Raw genomic sequence first — 18,493 nt, forward strand, 5'->3', positions numbered from 1 at the left:
AAAGGGGTGGGGCCTGGGGGGTATAATTATATATGATTATATATAATAAATATGAATAATAATAAAATAAAATAAGGGAAAAAAAAGAAGAGAAGCTTTAGCAGTCGGACATGCTTGACCACAGCTCCATTTCTGTAACCCTATATTAATCATTTTTTATTTTCTAAAATACGAATTGGGGAAAGCCCAAATTCCAAGGAGTACCCCACCAACGGTCATGATCTCGTCCCCGACAGAAACCAACGGATGGGATTCAATAGCTCTCTCTGTGGAGGTGATCGGTGCTTTCGGCTGTTCCTAGGTGAAAGCGACTCTAGGAGTGATGTGGCAGTGGGACCCACTTCGTCACTCTCAAAAGGCGGGAAGAGGAGCTCTGTTCTGTTCCCCCTTTGCCTCACTCTCTCTCTTCATTGGCTGTTCATTTCCTTTCTCTCCTTTGAATTCCTTTCTCCAACATTACATGTCTTTGTTTTGTCTGTTTCTCTTCCTTCTTCTTCTGGTTATTTGAGTTTTTGAGTCAATTCTTTCATTTGGGTACCTGGAACCTTCCATTTATACACCCTTCTTCCCTCCTCTTCGTCGTTTTTCTTTCTGGGTCTCTCTGTTTTTGAGCTTTTCTTGATGCAAAAACCTTCTACTCAACAACCTTCTTCACTCTTGTTTATTCAATGCCGAGTCCACCGGATTCTCAATTTCAATGATTCGTTCGAGATTTGAATGTGGGCCGACAAAGTTCGAGCGTAGAAATATGTAGCCATTCAATGATTGTTGGAAATTTTGCTCTTCAAATGGGGAAGAAATCGAAACAACCCAGCGTTAAGGTTATCATCCTTTTGCTATTGCTAATCTCTTTACACCATTCCTCCGATGCTAAATGCCAGGGAAGAACAACCCAGCACCTCGCTTCCTCAGGGCCATTTCCAACATCATCAACATCACCAACGCCAATAATCTCTCCGCCGTTTAAAAATGGCGTTCGAAGAATCATCCTCAGCGTGCTGTTGGGCGTAGCAACAGGGTTAATGGGTGCCCTTCTTTTCGCTTGTTTAATCCGCAGCTTCGTCAGATACCTTAACAAAACCCCAATTCTGAAAGGCCCTGTTATATTCTCCCCCATTATTCACCCCAAAACACTCCATCTCTCCCTCAGAAACGAAAATCAGCTTCTGGGTTCCAACCCTCATGGAAAGTACTACAGGACAGTTCTGGACAATGGGCTGACCATAGCCGTAAAGCGGCTCGAGGGGTTCACGAACACGGCAGCGAGGAAGTCGGAGAAGAGGCAGTCACAGCAGCAGCTAGAGAGGCTAGCTAGGTTGAGGCATAGGAATTTGATGAGCTTAAGGGCTTATGTTGGGGAAGGGGAAGGGGTGTGGTTGGTTTATGATTATGTGGGAACAGGGAGCCTTGAGGATGTGATGAAAAGAGTTAGAGATAATGAGGTGAGATTGGGTTGGGAAGTGAGGCTTGGAATTGCTGTTGGGGTTATAAAAGGGCTTCAGTATCTTCACTTTGAGTGTGATCCTCACATTCTTCACTACAATTTGAAGCCTTCCAATGTGATGTTGGATGCTGAGTTTGAACCCAGGTTGGCTGATTGCGGCTTGGCTAAGCTATTCTCCAAGTGGGATATGGCTGCTACCTCTGCCTATACCTCCCCTGAGTGCTTCCAGGACTGCAGGTTTGGATTCTAAAACCTTCAAGTCTATTTGATTATGATTTGTTCAAGTTTGTAAGGCTTAAATTATTGCTAAACTTTTGAACAACTGAAGATGAAATGGTTCTAGTACTTGATCTTTTATACATCTTCTTAGGAAAGAATATGGTTTTAGTAGCCTTCTTGTGAATCAATGAACTTTGAATGTTCAGTATTCTCTGTTTTACTCGGTTTAGAAGTGAGATATCCCACGTCGGTTGTAGAGGAGAACAAAACATTCCATATAAGGGTGTAGAAACCTCTCCTTGGCATACGCGTTTTAAAATCGTGAGGCCGAGACGATACGTAATGGGTAAAAACGGGCAATATCTGCTAGCAATTAGCTTGAGCTGTTACAAATGGTATGAGAGTCAAGCACCAAGTGGTATGCCAGTGAGGACATTGGGTCCTCAAGTGGTGTGGATTGTGAGATCCCACATTGTGTTGGAGAGGAAAATGAGACATTCTTTATAAGGGTGTGGAAATCTCTCCCTAGTTCACATGTTTTAAAACGTGAGGCTGACGACGATATGTATCGGGCCAAAACGGACAATATCGGCTAGAAGTGAGATTGGGTTGTTACAAATGGCATCAGAGTTAGACGATGAGTGGTGTGCCAACGAGGACGTTGGGCCCCAAGGGGGGTGGAATGTAAGATCGCACATCGGTTCGAGAGGAGAACAAAATATTCCTTATAAAAGTGTTGAAACGTCTTCCTAGTAGACGCATTTTAAAACTATGGGGCTGACGACGATACATAACAAGTCAAAACGAACTATATTTGCTAGGAGTGTATTTAGGATGTTACAAGCAGCTTCATTGATGAGCATTTCCTCGAACAGTAGTTCTAAGCAGATTCGACGTTTGGGGTTTCCAGTTTTGACAGATACAGCGACAAGAGCGACGTCTTCAGCTTCGGGATGATACTGGCTGTTCTACTAACAGGCAGAGATCCAGCAGATGCATTCTTCAGAGAAGCAGGGAGTGGAGGGAGCTTAGGACAGTGGCTACAACAGTTGCAGCTGGCGGGGGAGGCTCGAGAAGCGCTCGACAAGAGTATCACAGGAGAAGAAGGGGAAGAAGATGAAATGGTAATGGCAGTGAGGATAGCTGTAGTGTGCTTATCAGATGAGCCAGCGGACAGACCTTCAAGTGATGAGTTGGTACACATGCTAACCCAATTGCACAGCTTCTAAACACTCATCCATTTCATTAGGTGTTTATCTTTGTTACTTAATTTCAATCATTAAAAGAAGAAGAAGAAGCTTATTACTGTAAAGAGGTGTTGACCTGTCCTGTCTAGTTGATGATGTAAAAGAAAGAAGCTTTTGTCCAAAGTAAATTCCATTTTCAGAGTATGATTGTCCTCATGAAATGACCACTTAACAAACGCCTTATCGGTGGGGTTCTCGTTGTTTTTTCTTTTCACCACGTGCTTTCAATGATCCATGACTCTAATACTCGTCTTGTCCTCGACCACAACCAACAAGGAATGCATTGGAATAAGAAACAATTCTCGAGTGTTGAAATGCATGTGGCATATCACCATATGACTTCTATTTTATTCGTAAGTCACTGGTTCGATCTCCATACATATAAGTTCATTGCTGAATCAAATTGGGTAAGATACAAATTGGGTAAGATAAAAATATTGAGAATACACGTAAATAAATAAAATCTTAAAACAAAAACATATAAGAAAAAAAGAAAAGTTAGAGAAGGGGGAAGGGGAATGATTAAGGCTTTCTCCCATAGTGAAGGAGCATTAGATGATGTGTGGGTGAGGAGTGAGGAAGCAAAGTGAAGAGTGAGTCTGATGATGAAGAAGAAGCTGTCCAAATGCTATCTCTTACATGCTGCAATGTCCAAAATGGTTCCACTTCTTGCCCTCTACATCTTATCTCTATCTGCAACCCATTCAAATCACCCATTATTTAACCACATATATGTACCATACGAAATACAATTAGGGTATGCACAAGTTCGTTTGGACCAACCAACCCGAAATCTCAGGTTGATTGAATTGGTAACTCGAAAACCTTAATAGAGTTTACAACCCAACCCTGGATTTTGATGGTTAGGTACAGGTCACAACGTATCATTAACATCGGTTACAAACGTTAAATATTCTTAACCCTTTTAAAAATAGGATTGGGTTGGATTGTAACCCTATTTTCAAGTTGATCGAGTTAACCCAAATAAAAAAAAAAAAATGTCAACTCAATCTAAGTTGGTCAGGTTATAAAGCCATATGAACACATAATAGAATTAAACCCTAACAATGTGTTACCATATTATGTTATTCTAAAAGTCGTATCCGTACTCAAAGGTGAAAGCTGCTTCTAAACGAAGCACTGGAGTACCTTAAACACTTCAATCATCGTTTCGTATATGGATCGAACCGCATAAGGTATAAGGTATGGATTAGGTGAGCACTTAAACAAGAATATGAAAAGAAAAGAGCAAAAGAGAGCGTTGAAAGTAGTGGGAAAGATATAATAGATTGAAAGGAGAGGGTACCCAATATCATTCAAGAACTGGCAAAAAGATTATTAATCATCATGGGACCCAAACAAGACTTTGCTCCTAAGCCAAAATCTCATCATAACAATCATCCCTTTATACTTTATACTTTATACTTTATTATTAACATTATTATAATTAAATTAAGCTAAGCTAACCAAGCATTAATCAAACCCATAATGCTCGCCCATGAATAAGAAGAAATAAAACTTTATTATAAAAGTAAAACACATACATTTCTCCTCCACGTTACACAGAAAACCCTATTTTATTATTTTATTAAGGTCAATACATATTATTTAATTTTATTATATAGTTTTTATTCACCCAGCCGCCCTATATATATCTCTCTCTATCCAATCATTGTCAAAGGCTCTGATCTGTCCTGTTATCCTTAATTTTCTTTTTTTCCCTTTTTTCAACCACTTGGAATCATTCTGTCCCACACATTATCCTCTTCATTTTCATGCACAACAATATTTCTTTTTAGAAAATCTATTTTTGAATGAATTAAAAATATGCACAAAAATAGAGTATACTTTTATTTACAAAATGATGGATTGTTTCTTTTAGAGATGATTTCAAAAGTAAATATATATTTTCTTTTACCTATGTGTATTATTTTGGTTCAGAGGGGTAATTATTACAAAAGATGAAAAAATATGATCACCATTCTGACATACAAAAAATAAAATAAAGTTTCAAACTTTATAGTATAAATATCATAAAATAAAAAAATGATGAAGTGGGATGAAATCATTCATGATAGACTATGTATGAAATGAATTATTTTTACAACATCAAATTTACCAAAAACTAACCCTTTCTAATTAATATATATATATATATATATATATATATATTGAATAAAGGTGGATAAATAGGAGAATTAGGGTTGTAATGTGGTTGGTGGTATGGATATGTAAACATCAAAAGTGCAGCACTTAAAGAGAAAAGGGTTTTGATGAGGCATTTGAATATCAAGCAATGGCCCTACCTTCCAACATAATATCTTCTTTACAAAAATTAAAAAATCAAAATCCCGAACAATTCCCTTGCTGACCTAAATCGCTCCCAAGCATGACGACACAAACTCCGTGTATTCTAATACCATTCTCGGGTCCACGTGTCGTTTTCTCGATTTAACACCTCATTTTTCTTAATTTAATCAAATTCTATATCAACGACTCTCCGAAAACACTCTATGCTAAGTCAATACTACTTTTTTCCATATACATATATATATATAATATATATATATAGAGAGGTTTTTGGGTATAATTTTTTAATTGAAAAAAGAAATTTTGTTAATAATAATTAGTGAAGAACTATGATATTACATAATTAAGTGTGAGGTTGAAAAGCAAAATGATTAGTGTTAGAAATAATGTTTTTATGAAATTAAATATGTTATATAATTACTATGAATAATTTGAGTTATTAATTCATCCATGTTAACCAGTACTTTTTATAATGCAAGCAATCATAATTTCTTTTAAAAAAAGAAAAAAAGAAAAAAACATTTTAGCAATCATAGTCTATTAAATTCTTATTTGTACTTTCAACTTTGATTTACTAAATGCATTTAATTCTCTCTAATTATAGTATTTATAGGTTTTTATTTTCCCTTCTTTTTAAGAAATAAATTGACATAATGGTAAACTATCCTATTTCTTTTATTTCCAAATTAATAATTCAGTGAATAAATATTAAATGAATGACATATGACAAGCTACCAAATTAGGAAGTTCATTATTGTAATTTTCTTTTTTAATTTTTTAATTTGATCAAGATTTTAAAAAATTAAATATGTATACAACATTAAAACACAGTCTTCTGGTCCAAGAAATGCTAAAAAAAAAACATGGAAACCTTAAAAGCTAACATTAAAAGAGACAAGCAAGCTAGCATTCTTAAAGCTAAAGACTTATAAATATTTGGTTCTTAATGTTCATTAACTAATTAATGGATTATTATTAGTTAATTAGCGAAGGGGAAATCCAAATAATTTAATTTGTGTTAATTATGATAATAAAGAAATTAAGAAATACCTCTGATTCGCTATCCAGATGCAGCTTGGAAACCAAATATTTCATAACCAAACGAACCGTCATCTTTTCATCCCTATAGATTCAAATAAAAAATTAAAATAAGAAAAATAAAATTTTATTTAATTAAAGAGAGAAAAAAAAAAAAAAAAAAAAAAAAAGAATCTCACTTGATTCTGAGATAATTTTTTGAAATTTGAGGCAAGAATGGTTGTTTTGATCTGCATTGACAAAACCCAGAAATTCAAAGGTTTAGAGAACAATTTGATTATGATATGTAATTAAGAACAAGATTAAGGAGAAATGTTTTTGTTTTTTATTTTAATTTTTTTTTACTTACTGATTTTCTAAGGCTTTTAATGTAAACCAAATACCAGAATGGGGCCGCCGGGGAGGATTTATGATTCTGACGTCGGAGCTCGGCCCAGCATCGCCGGCCTGAACCCCGGAGCTTTGGAATTGGATAAACGGCGACCGAACGCCAACAGGTAGAAAGGAAGAAGACGACGACGCAGCCAACATCGGCCTGAATGCCCAATTGATCTCTTGCTGTACAAAGTTGGAAGAGGTAGGAGTTCCAAAAAACAACTGCATTCCCGTCTCCGACCGAGCTGTCGTAGCAGCTTCAGGGGTTAAGAAATCCCGGCTGGTGGTGGCGGTGGCGGGGTTGTCACCTCCTCGGCCGGGTAATAGATCTAGCTCGACCAAATTGGAGGTTGTTCGAGGTCTCCCGCGGCCGATACTTAATTGAAGCCACCCATCATCTGTATTAGAAGAGGGTTGTTGATTAAAAGTGTTAGTAGTTGAGTCATCATCATCCGCCATGGGAGGATGAAGAGCAATTAGATAAGGATGAGAATAGTAATAGTAATAATTTTCAGAAACAAGCGGAGGAGCAGGATTCATGAGATGGGCGCCGCCGCAGCCGCCGGAAGGATGGAGTTGGGAGAGAGGGGTATGGGGAGGAAGCATTGTCATGGGCGGGGACCCGGAGAGGCGAGGGGTTGGAGAAGTAAGGGGATGTTTTGGTGAGGGGAGGGAGCCATGGAGGGAGGGAAATAGGTGGAGAAAGGTGGCTAATTTTGGGAGCCATGGAAGAGTAGGGGTTTGTATGAAGGGAGAAAATTAGAAGAGAGAGCCATTAAGAAAAAGATTAGGGTTGTTGGTTGTAGGGGCTGTGGTGCTTCAGTCATCATATTCATCACTCCATGGGATTGGAGAAGTAGATGATGATGATAATCACACCTAAAAATTCTTGCTTTCCATTATTCTTTCTTTATCTTTGGAACCTTGTGGAGATGATCAAATAGTTGCAGAAGAGAGAGAAAGAGATTGGGTCACTTGGTGCCTATATGTATATATATATATTAGGTTAAAAAAGGATTTCTAGTCTTCTCTTTTGCCACTTCCAACTTTTTGATGTTCTACTTTGGGATTTGATACGTGTATCAAGCTAGACATTGAACGGTGTGCCAGCGAGGACGTTGTACTTCCAAGGGGGTGGATTGTGAGATTTCACATCGGTTTGAGAAGGGAACGAAACATTTCTTATAAGGGTATGAAAACCTTTCACTAGTAGATGTGGTTTAAAACTGTGAGGCTTTAGACCGTTGCAAATGATGACCCCGACATTCTCTAACGACAAGACCACGTTACTACTTGTCTTAAAATGCTTCTAAGGGTGAAAACTACCCTTACAGACGTACATGAGTCTTTAAAAATTTTGTACAATTCTGGTACAAATTTATTTCATATTCTATCGTATTATAAAGGAAAATTAAAGAAAGAAAGAAAGAATGGAAAGTAAATGACCGTAAGATCCAAAATAATATAATATGCTTCTCTTTTTAAATTTTATATTACAACGTTGAACATTTGAACATTATAAATTATTAGGATATTAAATAGTTTTTGTTTTTTTTATTTTAAAAAATGAAATAAGTATAAATGTCTTTTCTGTTTTTGCAATGTCACCAAAATGGTCCTTTTTATCCTTAAAACTGGATGTGTGATGGTTAAACTAAAATTCATTAATGTTAATTATAAGGAATTAAAATATATATATATATATATATATATATATATATATATATATATATATATAATTTTAAGGCTTTGATGTCATAATAATAGTAATTATTTAAATTATTTCATCAAAAGTTGGTCCCAATAAACTTTTATTGAAATGCTAGCCATTGCATGGCTTCCTAAATTCCTTTTTTTTTTTTTTTTATATATAAAAAAAATAAATAAATAGGACAAAAATGGAAAAAGTTAGTGGTCCCTTGTAATTAGAGCTATGGTTGAAAAATGGTTATAATTTTTTCTTTAAAAAAATAATAATAATATGGGTGAAACAAATAGAATAATAATAATAATAATTTTTTTATTAAAATGTATATATATATTTTTTAATGGTCGAAAGATTTTCTTTTAATTTCAAAATATACAATCTCATGTAATTGCGGCTGTGTTAACATGATTATTATTAAGAAAAAAAAAAAGTTGAAATTTTAATTTTCAAATTCTCAACTACTAAAATAAAATAAATATTGAAGGGTGGAAGGAGAAACGACCAAAGTTGATCCATTATGTATCGCCATCGGTTCACGGTTTTAAAACGCGTTTTCTAGAGAGAGGTTTCCAAACCCTTATAAGACATCATTTGTAACAGCCCAAGTCGATATTGTTTGACTCATTACGTATCGTCATCATACTCACGGTTTTAAAATGGGTATGTTAGAAAGAAGTTTCCACACGCTTGTAAGGAATGTTTTGTTTCTCTCTCCAACAGAGGTGGAATCTCAATCCAACATTCTCGTTCACATAGTTGATACCATTTGTAACAGCCTACGTTCACCACTAAGAGATATTGTCCGTGTTGAGTCGTTACGTATTGTCTCCTCGTGATTTTAAAACACGTATGCTCATTCTACTCTCCAACCGATATGGGTAGGAAAAAAGACGTATGTTTTAAGCTAATGTTTGATTAAATATAGTAAAACCAAGAAGAAAGTATAAAGAAAGAGGTAGGAAAGAGTAGTTTTGGTTGGATGATTATGTTTTGTGAATGAGATTACAAGGGAGATTAGGTTTAGCATGTGCTTCCCACTGTGTGTTTCAACAGTGTGTTCCCTTTGTTAATGTTTGGTTGTTCCCGAAAGCATAATTTAAGAATGTGTGTACTGTTTTAAACCAAGAAGCAGAAGATAGACATGTTGGTTTTTTTATCATAAAAGTTGAGCCATTGGGATGCCTGCCACTTCTCCATCGGATGTCTCTTCTTCCTTCTCAAAAAAGCTCACCCTTTTTCTTAAACCCATCAATTCAACATTCTCTGCAACTCTCTCCCTCTCTCTCTCTCTCATGAGTGAACTTTCTTCCTCTCTCTCCTCATGCTTGGTTTTCTGTCCCAATAATTTAATATTCTTATGAGATTCTATATCGGTTCGAGAGGAGAATGAATCATTGTTTATAAGAGTGTGGAAACCTCTCACCCGTAGACATGTTTTAATACAGTGACATGATGTGTAACAACCCAAAGTGGATAATGTTTGTTAGCTGCGAGTTTGAATTGTTACCAACGGTATCAGAGCCACATACCAGACGGTATGCCATCCAGAATGCTGGCCCTCTATGGGAGTGGATGGTGAGATCTTACATCGGTTTGGAGAGGAGGAGAAAACATTTCTTAATAAGGGTGTAGAAAGCTCTCACAAGTAGACGCGTTTTAAAACAGTGAGACTGACGGCAATATGTAACAGGTTAAAACAAACAATATCGATTAGCAGTGGGCTTGGGTTGTTACGAATAGTATCAGAGTCACACACCATGTGGTGTGGCAACGAAGACGCTGGCCCCCTAGGGGGTGGATTGTGAGATCTCACATCGGTTGTAGAGAGAAATGAAACATTCTTTAATAAAGATGTGAAAACCTCTCCCTAGCAAACATGTTTTGAAACAGTGAGATGGTGATACGTAATGAGCCAAAACGGACAATATCGGTTAGCGGTGGACTTGGTATTACAAATGGTATCAAAGTCACACATCAGGCGGTGTGCCAACGAGGATGTTGAGCCTCCTAAAAGAATGGATTGTGAAATCTCACGTCAGTTGAAGAGTGGAACAAAACATTCTTTAAACGTAATCTATTTCAAAATTTTCTTTGCGTAGGAATAGAGAGTTGTAGTTGACTTGAGGCTTTCCACTTTAGCCTTTGGCGTTTACTAAACTTGATCATCAGCCTTGGCCATTCCATTCCTAGGCGTCAGAAAGGGCCAGCTGCTAGGTGCCATGGCTAGACCAGACGCCCACTACAAAGCCAATGCAATGACCAAAGTCCAACCCAATGCCCAACTTTCATCGTTCAGTCACCCACTACAGTCCAACTCACGCCTGCTGACTAAAAGACACATCCCTTTGTAATCTCACCCTCATGCCTCCCAAACAATCATACAAGTCAGAAGGCACTGAGACTAGACATGTCTATGTTCTTTTTGTTTTTAAGAAAAGGCCTGCGGTTACTCAGGAGAACTATGCTCTACAAGAGCTTGTTCACAAGCTACTACCATCCATCCGCCTTTTATACTCGACATTTGTTGTGCACGGTGCCACGAAACGATTGGGAACTACGACGGGTCGAAATGCATTTTGTTCTTTGGATCTAATGGCAAAACAAAAAAAAAAAAAAAAAAAAAAGAGAAAGATACACGACCAAAGAGCAATGACATATTATCTTTCCAAGTAATACAATGGAGAGTACTCTAAGTACTGTATCTCGAGGAAACGTGATTAAATGAGTATAATTTAAATTTGAGATTGAAATTACATCATCAAATTTGAACGTTACACACAATATTGTTGAAAAATATTGACCGTAACTCAGTTTTTCACGTAATGTATAATTTTTTTGTTAACATTAATAGGAATGACAAAGTCTTCCTTGTAACCTTATGATTTAGAGTGTGACGTTTATTGATAATGAAGATCAGCACTTTCACCTATTCACCAGAGTGGACCATTACTAATAATTACTCTCACCAACTTGGACTTCTACATACTGAAGCAAATCAATTTAGCTTTAAAGGGCTAGTGTGACATTTAATGTTATAGACTAAAGTATTTATTATTTCACAAACAATGTATAATTGCATAATAAGCATTGCTAAAGGGCTCATGCCTTCGAGTGGTCTCGAATATGAAGTTAACTTAAGGTTCGATTTTCAATAAGTACGTTTGAGTGAGCAATGAAGACAGATGACATCTCGATACTTAGGAGATATCATGAATATATCAATCGACTCGATAGTTCTCGGTTGACACAATATTAACATGTGACTGTGTGTAAGTCATGGTCTCACCCGATTGGAAGAGTACCGTTTAAACATCTAACCGCTTGATTGATGGTTAGTGTTTGAACCAGTTAAGTATAAAATTATAAAATTGTAAAACTAATTTTTTAAAAAAATTAAAACGTATTTATTTTTATCAATTAAAATTTAATAATTTTTAATTTTAATAAAAGGAAGGCTATGGCGGAAATAAAAACAAAAACGCGTTTTATTCGACATAAGAGTCGTAGTAGTGGAGCTGAGAGTTGGATGGATTGGCTTCACATATTTATGATCTGAGCGCCAACTGCTCTTCTTCACCGCGCGCTCTCTCTCTCTCTCTCTCTCTCTCTCTCTCTCTTCGCTCACCGATCTCGATCTTCTCTTCTTGGTGAAGACGAAGATGCAGATGATGATCTCCAAGGCCTCCTCTGCCATGGCCTCCTTGCCTTGCACTAGGGTTCGTTTTCGTACTCCTTATTCTCTTTTTTCTCTGCACATTTTTGTTTCGCAATTGCTGTGGCACATGTTTTTTGTATGAATTTTCTTATTGTTTTGTTCGAATGTTTTGTATGTGATCGGGTTTAACCTGTGGCAACTGTCGAATGTAGTTTAAGCAGCGTAATCTGTGATTCTGTGAGGGGAGGATACTGTTTGTTTTGTTGCGAGTCTTAGTTCGTTGGCTTGTTGTATTTCTATCGCTACTTTCTGCCTGTATGACGATGAATCTATAACGGATTTTGTTGCTTTTCTTGTTTGAAATTTTTGTGATACTGAAATTGTTTTCGTGGAAGCTCTGTTATCTTCGTACGTGCTCCTGTAATTGTTACTGCTAATTTTGTTGCTAAGATCTGTACATCATGATTTATGCCCTTCCTTCTCGCGTCTCGTATCATGTCATTGTGGGTAGTGAGTCTGTAATGTTATCATGGTTTATTGACGAATGGGAGTTTCAGGTGAGAAGCGTATGTGTCTGGCCGAGCGTTAAACAACTTTCGTTTAGAAAAGACCTTTTATATGGGGTTATGCGACTCTTATCTACTCCATTGAAAACGTTGCGTGGAGCTAGTCGTTCACTTAAAGTTGCTCAGTTTTGCAGTGTCGTCAATATGTCCTCCACCTTGCAAATTGAACTGGTAAGTTATTAGATCTGGAAATTGTTTATGTGCTATCTATCATATTAGTTATCTTTCCACACGATGGTCTTGTGGTGGTGATTTTATGATATACTTCCTGGTTTATTATTTTCCTTTATCAATTCATGATTTGATTCTAAAAAATTTTGCTCGAGGGAATTTCTATTTGATAGGAAGAGGCCTTATCTCCATTTCATTTTTTTGATTGCGTTTATGTCCAAAGTTTGATTACTTCAAAGATTGCAACACATGATTTGTCACTTTAAAACCTTCTCAGCTACACAACATATAATTCTTGTTCTGTGTCCATGTGATTTAGGTGGCTGGAGATTATATTGAACTAGATATTAGCCAATGCTCTTTCTGCGCTCCCACCCCTAGTTAATCCTTGTTTAGGATGCTGGCTGTCCACTATCAATCTAGGTTCTACATCTCACAATAATTTCTTAGACACTTCCAGCATGCACATTAATTGCATACCTCTCTTTTCCTCTACTCCACTTCGTAGGTACCTTGTCTTCGTGATAACTACGCATACCTCTTACATGATGTTGACACGGGCACAGTTGGCGTTGTTGATCCTTCTGAAGCTCTACCAGTTATAGATGCTTTAACCAAGAAAAACAGAAATTTGACATATATACTTAATACTCACCATCATGATGATCACACAGGTGGAAATGAAGAATTAAAAGCAAGGTACGGAGCGAAGGTATGATTATTTATTATTATTATTATTATTTTGCGTTGTACCAATATTCTAGTTGGCGCTATCCTGTATATATTGTATGTTCGAACCCTAAAAGTTGGTCATTGAGGCGTTTTCCATGGATTTAACCTAAAGGCCATGAGTCCCTGGTCTTTTTGCGATTATTCCCTTAGTCTCATTTTACTTGATTAGAATCCCTTCTGCATTTTTTGTATGGTTGTGTATTCTTTCTTTTTTTTTTTTTTTTCTCAATGAAAGTTAGGGTTTTTATTAAAAAAAAAAGAAAAAAAAAAGAAAAAAAAAAAAGAAAACTAGAGGCCATGAGCCCTTTTTGAGGCAATTATGTGAGAAATTAAATAATTCTAAATTTATTGATACCAAAAGAATGTAGGCTTATATGCTATTCTATTCTTTGTCCAAACATAGTGAGGTGGATATTTTTTTAATATGAAACACAAGTATCTAGTCATGAGAACGCCATACCTTGTGATATGCAAGAAATGTTACATACTTCAGTACTGATGAGAGTATTCTGAGTTTTTTTTGACGTGTTTTGAAATAAAGACTTTACTAACCTTTCCTTTAAATCAAGGTCAGGATTTAAAGCATTAAGGATTTGATGCTGACATATGTTATTTGATAGTCTTTGAGATATTTCTTATTCAAATTTTTATATCCTTTTCGCTGTTTGTAGGTGATTGGCTCTGGAATAGACTGTGACAGGATTCCTGGAATTGATATAACCTTAAGAGATGGAGACAAGTGGATGTTTGCTGGCCATGAAGTGCACGTAATGGAAACTCCTGGTCATACTCGAGGTGTTTGTTACTACTTGTTGCTTTTAGATTGGTTTCTCTTATGATAATAGGTACAGTAGATTTGTTTCTTGTATGATAACTCTCTCCTCTCTCTGCATGTGCATGAAAAGTGAGGGAATAAAAGAACAGTTTTTCTTTCATCTGTCTCAAGAGAGTGATAATAGATTCTTTCATATGATTAGCCATGCTTCTCTATCCATATTGTATTATAACTTTCTTTATCATTCTTCATAATTATTATGCTTTCTCTGAGCTAATTTTTCTTCAAAAACTTACTATTTGGCAGTTCTAGTTTCATACATCTTTTGTATTACTTCTTCGCACAGCCGTTCTTTTCTTTGATCATTCTAGTAAAAAGAAGTCTTGCAATATTTGGTATGTAGTATAGATGCATTGATGGTGACTAGAAGAGTCTTTATTGGGAAATAGATGGATTTGGGCATGCTGCTTTTGTAGGCTTTTGCTTGGTTTCCATTCTTCAACTTGCATCTCATCGAGGAAAAAGAAAAGCAAAATTGATGATGTGTGATTTGTTGTACAGGTAACTCAAATATGTGTCTGGGAAAAATTCAAAAACACAGTGTGGGTTTGTTGTGCCCACTAAACGTCTCAAGTAGGAGTCAGAGAAATTTGAGACCAGACTTTTTGAAAATTATGCTACCTTGGTTTCATCTGGCTTGTATCTTGTATAGTATCTTAGATAAATTCATCATTGTTCTGTTTCTTAGTTCTTGTGGATTTGTTTGTGCCTATGGCATTCTGGCTCACCATTATATACTCTTTGGCCTGATTTTTTGTTTTTAATTTTAACTGAATTCAGGTCATATTAGTTTCTATTTTCCTGGATCAGCAGCAATTTTTACTGGTGATACATTATTCAGCTTATCTTGTGGCAAGCTTTTTGAAGGAACTCCTGAACAGGTTTGTTTGCCTTGCATTTTTCATTTAATTGGATGTTACCTAAATGTAGTACCATGTCCAAACATTTCTTCTTGCTAGACCTGCTTATGGTTTTTGCCTCTCTGTGCTTGATTTCATACACTTTTTACCCTTTTTGTTATCCAATCAAGTTGAATGCCATTTTGTGGGAGTTTCTCTGCTGTTCCTTTTATTCTCATTCCATGCACCCTGTTCTGTGTTCTCTCATGAACAAAATGGCACTCAAGTTCAGTATGCTTAGGTCACTCATTAAGTATCGATGTAATGGAAACACTATTGTTGTGAAAAGTGAACTTGATGCTGAATGCTAATCTACTGAATGTGAATTAAGCTCAGAGACTTGATTGCTTCTAGTTATCAGATTCTAATGCTAAGTAATAATTGCTATGAGGTTATTATTTTATTTGCAGAATTCTAATTGTTTAGTATGCATGATACAGATGCTATCTTCCCTCAAAAAGATCACTTCTTTGCCAGATGATACAAACATATTTTGCGGTCATGAGTATACTTTGGTCAGTAACTTATTGCTTTTATTTTATTTTATTATGACACTACATTTTCTGAAGGTCGAATGCCATATGCCTAATTATACGATTACCATTTGGCAGAGTAACTCTAAATTTGCTTTGTCCATTGAACCTAAGAACGAGGCTCTCAAATCTTTTGCAACCCAGGTTGCCAATCTACGGAGCAAGGGCTTGCCAACGGTAACTCCTTGGCCATTATTTTATGGGTGATTATTTGGAGTTTAATTCAGCATGGTTTGTGTATATAGTGGCTGAGAATATTTGTTAAAACCACCGACCTAAATAGTGTGAAAGCTATTTATAAACAAATAAATTACAAGTATATAGGAAGAGTAATAAATGGAAAGAACAATAAATGAAAAAATACCTATGTGTAGTGGAAGGCAAATATCTAGATATTTGCCTATAATAAAAGATCAACTATGATATATATGATCAACTATAATTTAGTACTAAATATCCTTAACATCTCCCGCAAGCTGACGTCGGATTTGAATGAACGTAAAGTTTGGATCTGAAAAATTCAAAGAGAGGTCGATAAACACTTTTCATGAAAATTTTCACAACCTGGTTCGGAGGAGATGTAGAGAAATACTTTCTTGGCCATCCAAAACTGCAGAGGATCGTCGCTCAGCGTCGATTCTGCCTTGGCTTTGGCAAGAATATGTCTAACCCACGAAGTAGAAGGGGAAACCCAGAGGAAGAAGGAGAATAGAGAGAGAGGGTTCGATGGTGACTATGAAGAAGAGAGGAAGAAGAGGGGAAGAAGAGGGGAAGAAGAGGGCAGAAACTGAGAATGCGGACTCTAGGTATATTTTAGACGAAGAAAGAGGGGCGGAGATGGAGTGGGGTCTGCGCCCTGTTGACCGATTTGCTATCGAGCAAATGAGCACAAATAGGAATATCTCGAGCATATTTTAACTTACTGATGAAGAGACAATGGTCAGGAGTGGAGGCTGACGACGGAGCAGTAGGCAAAGCCGGTGGAGAAGTAGTCGGCGCCATTGTAGGTGGTGAAGTTCCAATGGACAGAGAGGGAGTCACGTCCCCTAGAGCGAAGGACGAAGATGGTGTTGAAGCCAGAAGAGTTGCCATAGTGGGCAAAGGAGCTGATTTTGGCGAGGTTGGCAGCGACTTGGTTGGCGAAGAGGCCCATGTGCGCCCGAATTCCGAAGGTAAATATTTGCAGAAGGTCGATGGGCTTGTAGAGATTTCGTATATTTCCGATGAGAAAGCTGATGAGGATTCTGAGTTTAGGGTTTCTATGAAGGATGAAGGGAAGATTGGGAAGAAATGAAAGAGGCTATGTTGGCTAAGGGAAAACCGATTGTGTTGGAAAAGGTGAGGTTGTATGTACAGAGTAAGGGGAAGGGTGATTTGGAGGTCAAAAGGGTGGAGCCTAAGAGTAATCAATCGGCTCCGCCTGCGGCGGCCATGGAGACTGCTCCTGCGGCGTCAAAGCCAGCAGTGGTGGTGGAGAAGAACAATAGAGGATTCAGAAGCCATTGAATAGAAAGGACCAGGGTTGTTAAATCGAAAAATGGCTCTGATTCCATGAGAATATTTGTTAAAACATCCACATCTAAATGATGTCAAAGTTCTCTATTTATAATCAAATAAATTACTAAGGATATGGAAAGATACCTATATGTAATGGAAGATAAATATCAAGTACTAAATATTCTGTAATAAAAGTACTAAATATCCAGATATTTGCCTATAATAAAAGATCAAATATATATGATAAATTATAATTTAGTATTAAATATTTTTAATAGTGGCACCATAGCTAGCAGTATGCAGCTTAATTTATTGTTTCGTAACAACTTTCTTCTGTATAAAAAAGACTACTTTATTGAAAGCATGAAATATACAAAAGGAGAAACTTTCCTCCCAAGTTGAGTTTACAAGAAGCACTGCTAGTTGATGCCTTGCAGAATATGAGCTTGCTAAGTAAAAAATTTGATTTCTTTTTGTGGATCCTAGGGAGATTTATATGTACTGTTGTGAGCTCAGTAAATTCGACTGTCACTATAAAAACAATGATTTTGGTAGGCTGAGACACACGAGCATCTCAACCTTGAACCTAGGGATGACATGAACAGGCCATTTGGTATTGTACTTCCATTGCCCTCTAAGTGTTTTTAACTCTATGATTCTAATATCACAGATTCCAACAACATTAAAGATGGAGAAAATGTGCAATCCGTTCCTCCGTACTTCAAGTACAGAAATTTGGCAGTCGTTAAAAGTTCGAAATACAGCGGATGATGCAGAGGTCTTGGGTATCATTCGCAAAGCTAAGGATCAATTTTAGCACCCTCTATAAAACAGAAAGGGGTTGGAAGAGTTCATTTTCATGTATAGGATGATAGATTAGCAGTTGCCTGTGTAAAATAAGTTAACGGGATGTTTGCATTCATGATTTCCTATAGAGTTCCATTATTATCAGTTCAGTTCTTTTAAGTTTAATTTGCACACCTCTTGACACGAAGAGTCGATTTTCTTTCCCTTTCTTTTTATACGATGAAAAAAGCACAAGATGATTTTCTTGGTGTGTTGGATATTAGGTTTAGATGTTGGAAACAGTGGTGAAGCCATAGTAGTTGTGCCTAGAATTCAATTGAATATACCATGAGTTATGTTGGAGTTTAAGTTGGAGTTTAAGTTGGTTAAGAGGAGAAACATCGGAGAATGTAAAGAGAGTCAGGTTGAGGAAGAGGATGTTTCTTCTCCCATCTCTTATTGGTTGTGGGTGTGGATT

At 36.7% G+C, this 18,493-nt stretch overlaps 3 protein-coding genes across 3 annotated transcripts; 2 read left to right on the forward strand and 1 right to left on the reverse strand.

Moving 5' to 3' along the window:
- The first annotated feature begins 437 nt into the window (after positions 1-437).
- On the forward strand, positions 438-3,051 carry LOC111800302 (inactive leucine-rich repeat receptor-like protein kinase CORYNE). Its single transcript, XM_023683929.2, has 2 exons — positions 438-1,681; positions 2,574-3,051. Exons 1-2 carry the CDS (start codon positions 762-764, stop codon positions 2,890-2,892), a joined length of 1,239 nt encoding a protein of 412 aa, XP_023539697.2. The 5' UTR covers positions 438-761; the 3' UTR covers positions 2,893-3,051.
- Positions 3,052-3,196: 145 nt separating this feature from the next.
- LOC111800782 (uncharacterized) lies at positions 3,197-7,569 on the reverse strand. Its single transcript, XM_023684628.2, has 4 exons — positions 6,608-7,569; positions 6,438-6,488; positions 6,271-6,343; positions 3,197-3,603 (listed from the first exon to the last, which is right to left on the reverse strand). The coding sequence occupies exons 1-4, from the start codon at positions 7,243-7,245 to the stop codon at positions 3,433-3,435; spliced, it is 933 nt and encodes a 310-aa protein (XP_023540396.2). The 5' UTR covers positions 7,246-7,569; the 3' UTR covers positions 3,197-3,432.
- A 4,333-nt stretch (positions 7,570-11,902) lies between these two features.
- Positions 11,903-18,180, forward strand: LOC111800909 (hydroxyacylglutathione hydrolase 2, mitochondrial). The gene is made up of 8 exons (XM_023684824.2): positions 11,903-12,057; positions 12,554-12,733; positions 13,242-13,445; positions 14,137-14,260; positions 15,081-15,181; positions 15,640-15,714; positions 15,811-15,909; positions 17,900-18,180. The coding sequence occupies exons 1-8, from the start codon at positions 12,001-12,003 to the stop codon at positions 18,044-18,046; spliced, it is 987 nt and encodes a 328-aa protein (XP_023540592.2). The 5' UTR covers positions 11,903-12,000; the 3' UTR covers positions 18,047-18,180.
- Positions 18,181-18,493: the final 313 nt, after the last annotated feature.

Source organism: Cucurbita pepo, chromosome 8 (assembly GCF_057944985.1).
Source record: "Cucurbita pepo subsp. pepo isolate OVF chromosome 8, ASM5794498v1, whole genome shotgun sequence".
Classification (NCBI taxonomy): domain Eukaryota; kingdom Viridiplantae; phylum Streptophyta; class Magnoliopsida; order Cucurbitales; family Cucurbitaceae; genus Cucurbita; species Cucurbita pepo.

What these genes read in the sequence shown, in the direction of transcription:
- LOC111800302 (XM_023683929.2), top strand. Translation starts at nt 762, where the DNA reads ATGATTGTTGGAAATTTTGCTCTTCAAATGGGGAAGAAATCGAAACAA. An exon ending in GAGTGCTTCCAGGACTGCAG is followed by an intron (nt 1,682 to 2,573) that starts GTTTGGATTCTA and finishes TGGGGTTTCCAG; the next exon opens with TTTTGACAGATACAGCGACA.
- LOC111800782 (XM_023684628.2), bottom strand. Translation starts at nt 7,245, where the DNA reads ATGACAATGCTTCCTCCCCATACCCCTCTCTCCCAACTCCATCCTTCC. An exon ending in TTAAAAGCCTTAGAAAATCA is followed by an intron (nt 6,489 to 6,607) that starts GTAAGTAAAAAA and finishes TTGTCAATGCAG; the next exon opens with ATCAAAACAACCATTCTTGC. An exon ending in ATCTGGATAGCGAATCAGAG is followed by an intron (nt 3,604 to 6,270) that starts GTATTTCTTAAT and finishes AATGGGTTGCAG; the next exon opens with ATAGAGATAAGATGTAGAGG.
- LOC111800909 (XM_023684824.2), top strand. Translation starts at nt 12,001, where the DNA reads ATGCAGATGATGATCTCCAAGGCCTCCTCTGCCATGGCCTCCTTGCCT. An exon ending in AACTCCTGGTCATACTCGAG is followed by an intron (nt 14,261 to 15,080) that starts GTGTTTGTTACT and finishes AACTGAATTCAG; the next exon opens with GTCATATTAGTTTCTATTTT. An exon ending in GGAGCAAGGGCTTGCCAACG is followed by an intron (nt 15,910 to 17,899) that starts GTAACTCCTTGG and finishes CTAATATCACAG; the next exon opens with ATTCCAACAACATTAAAGAT.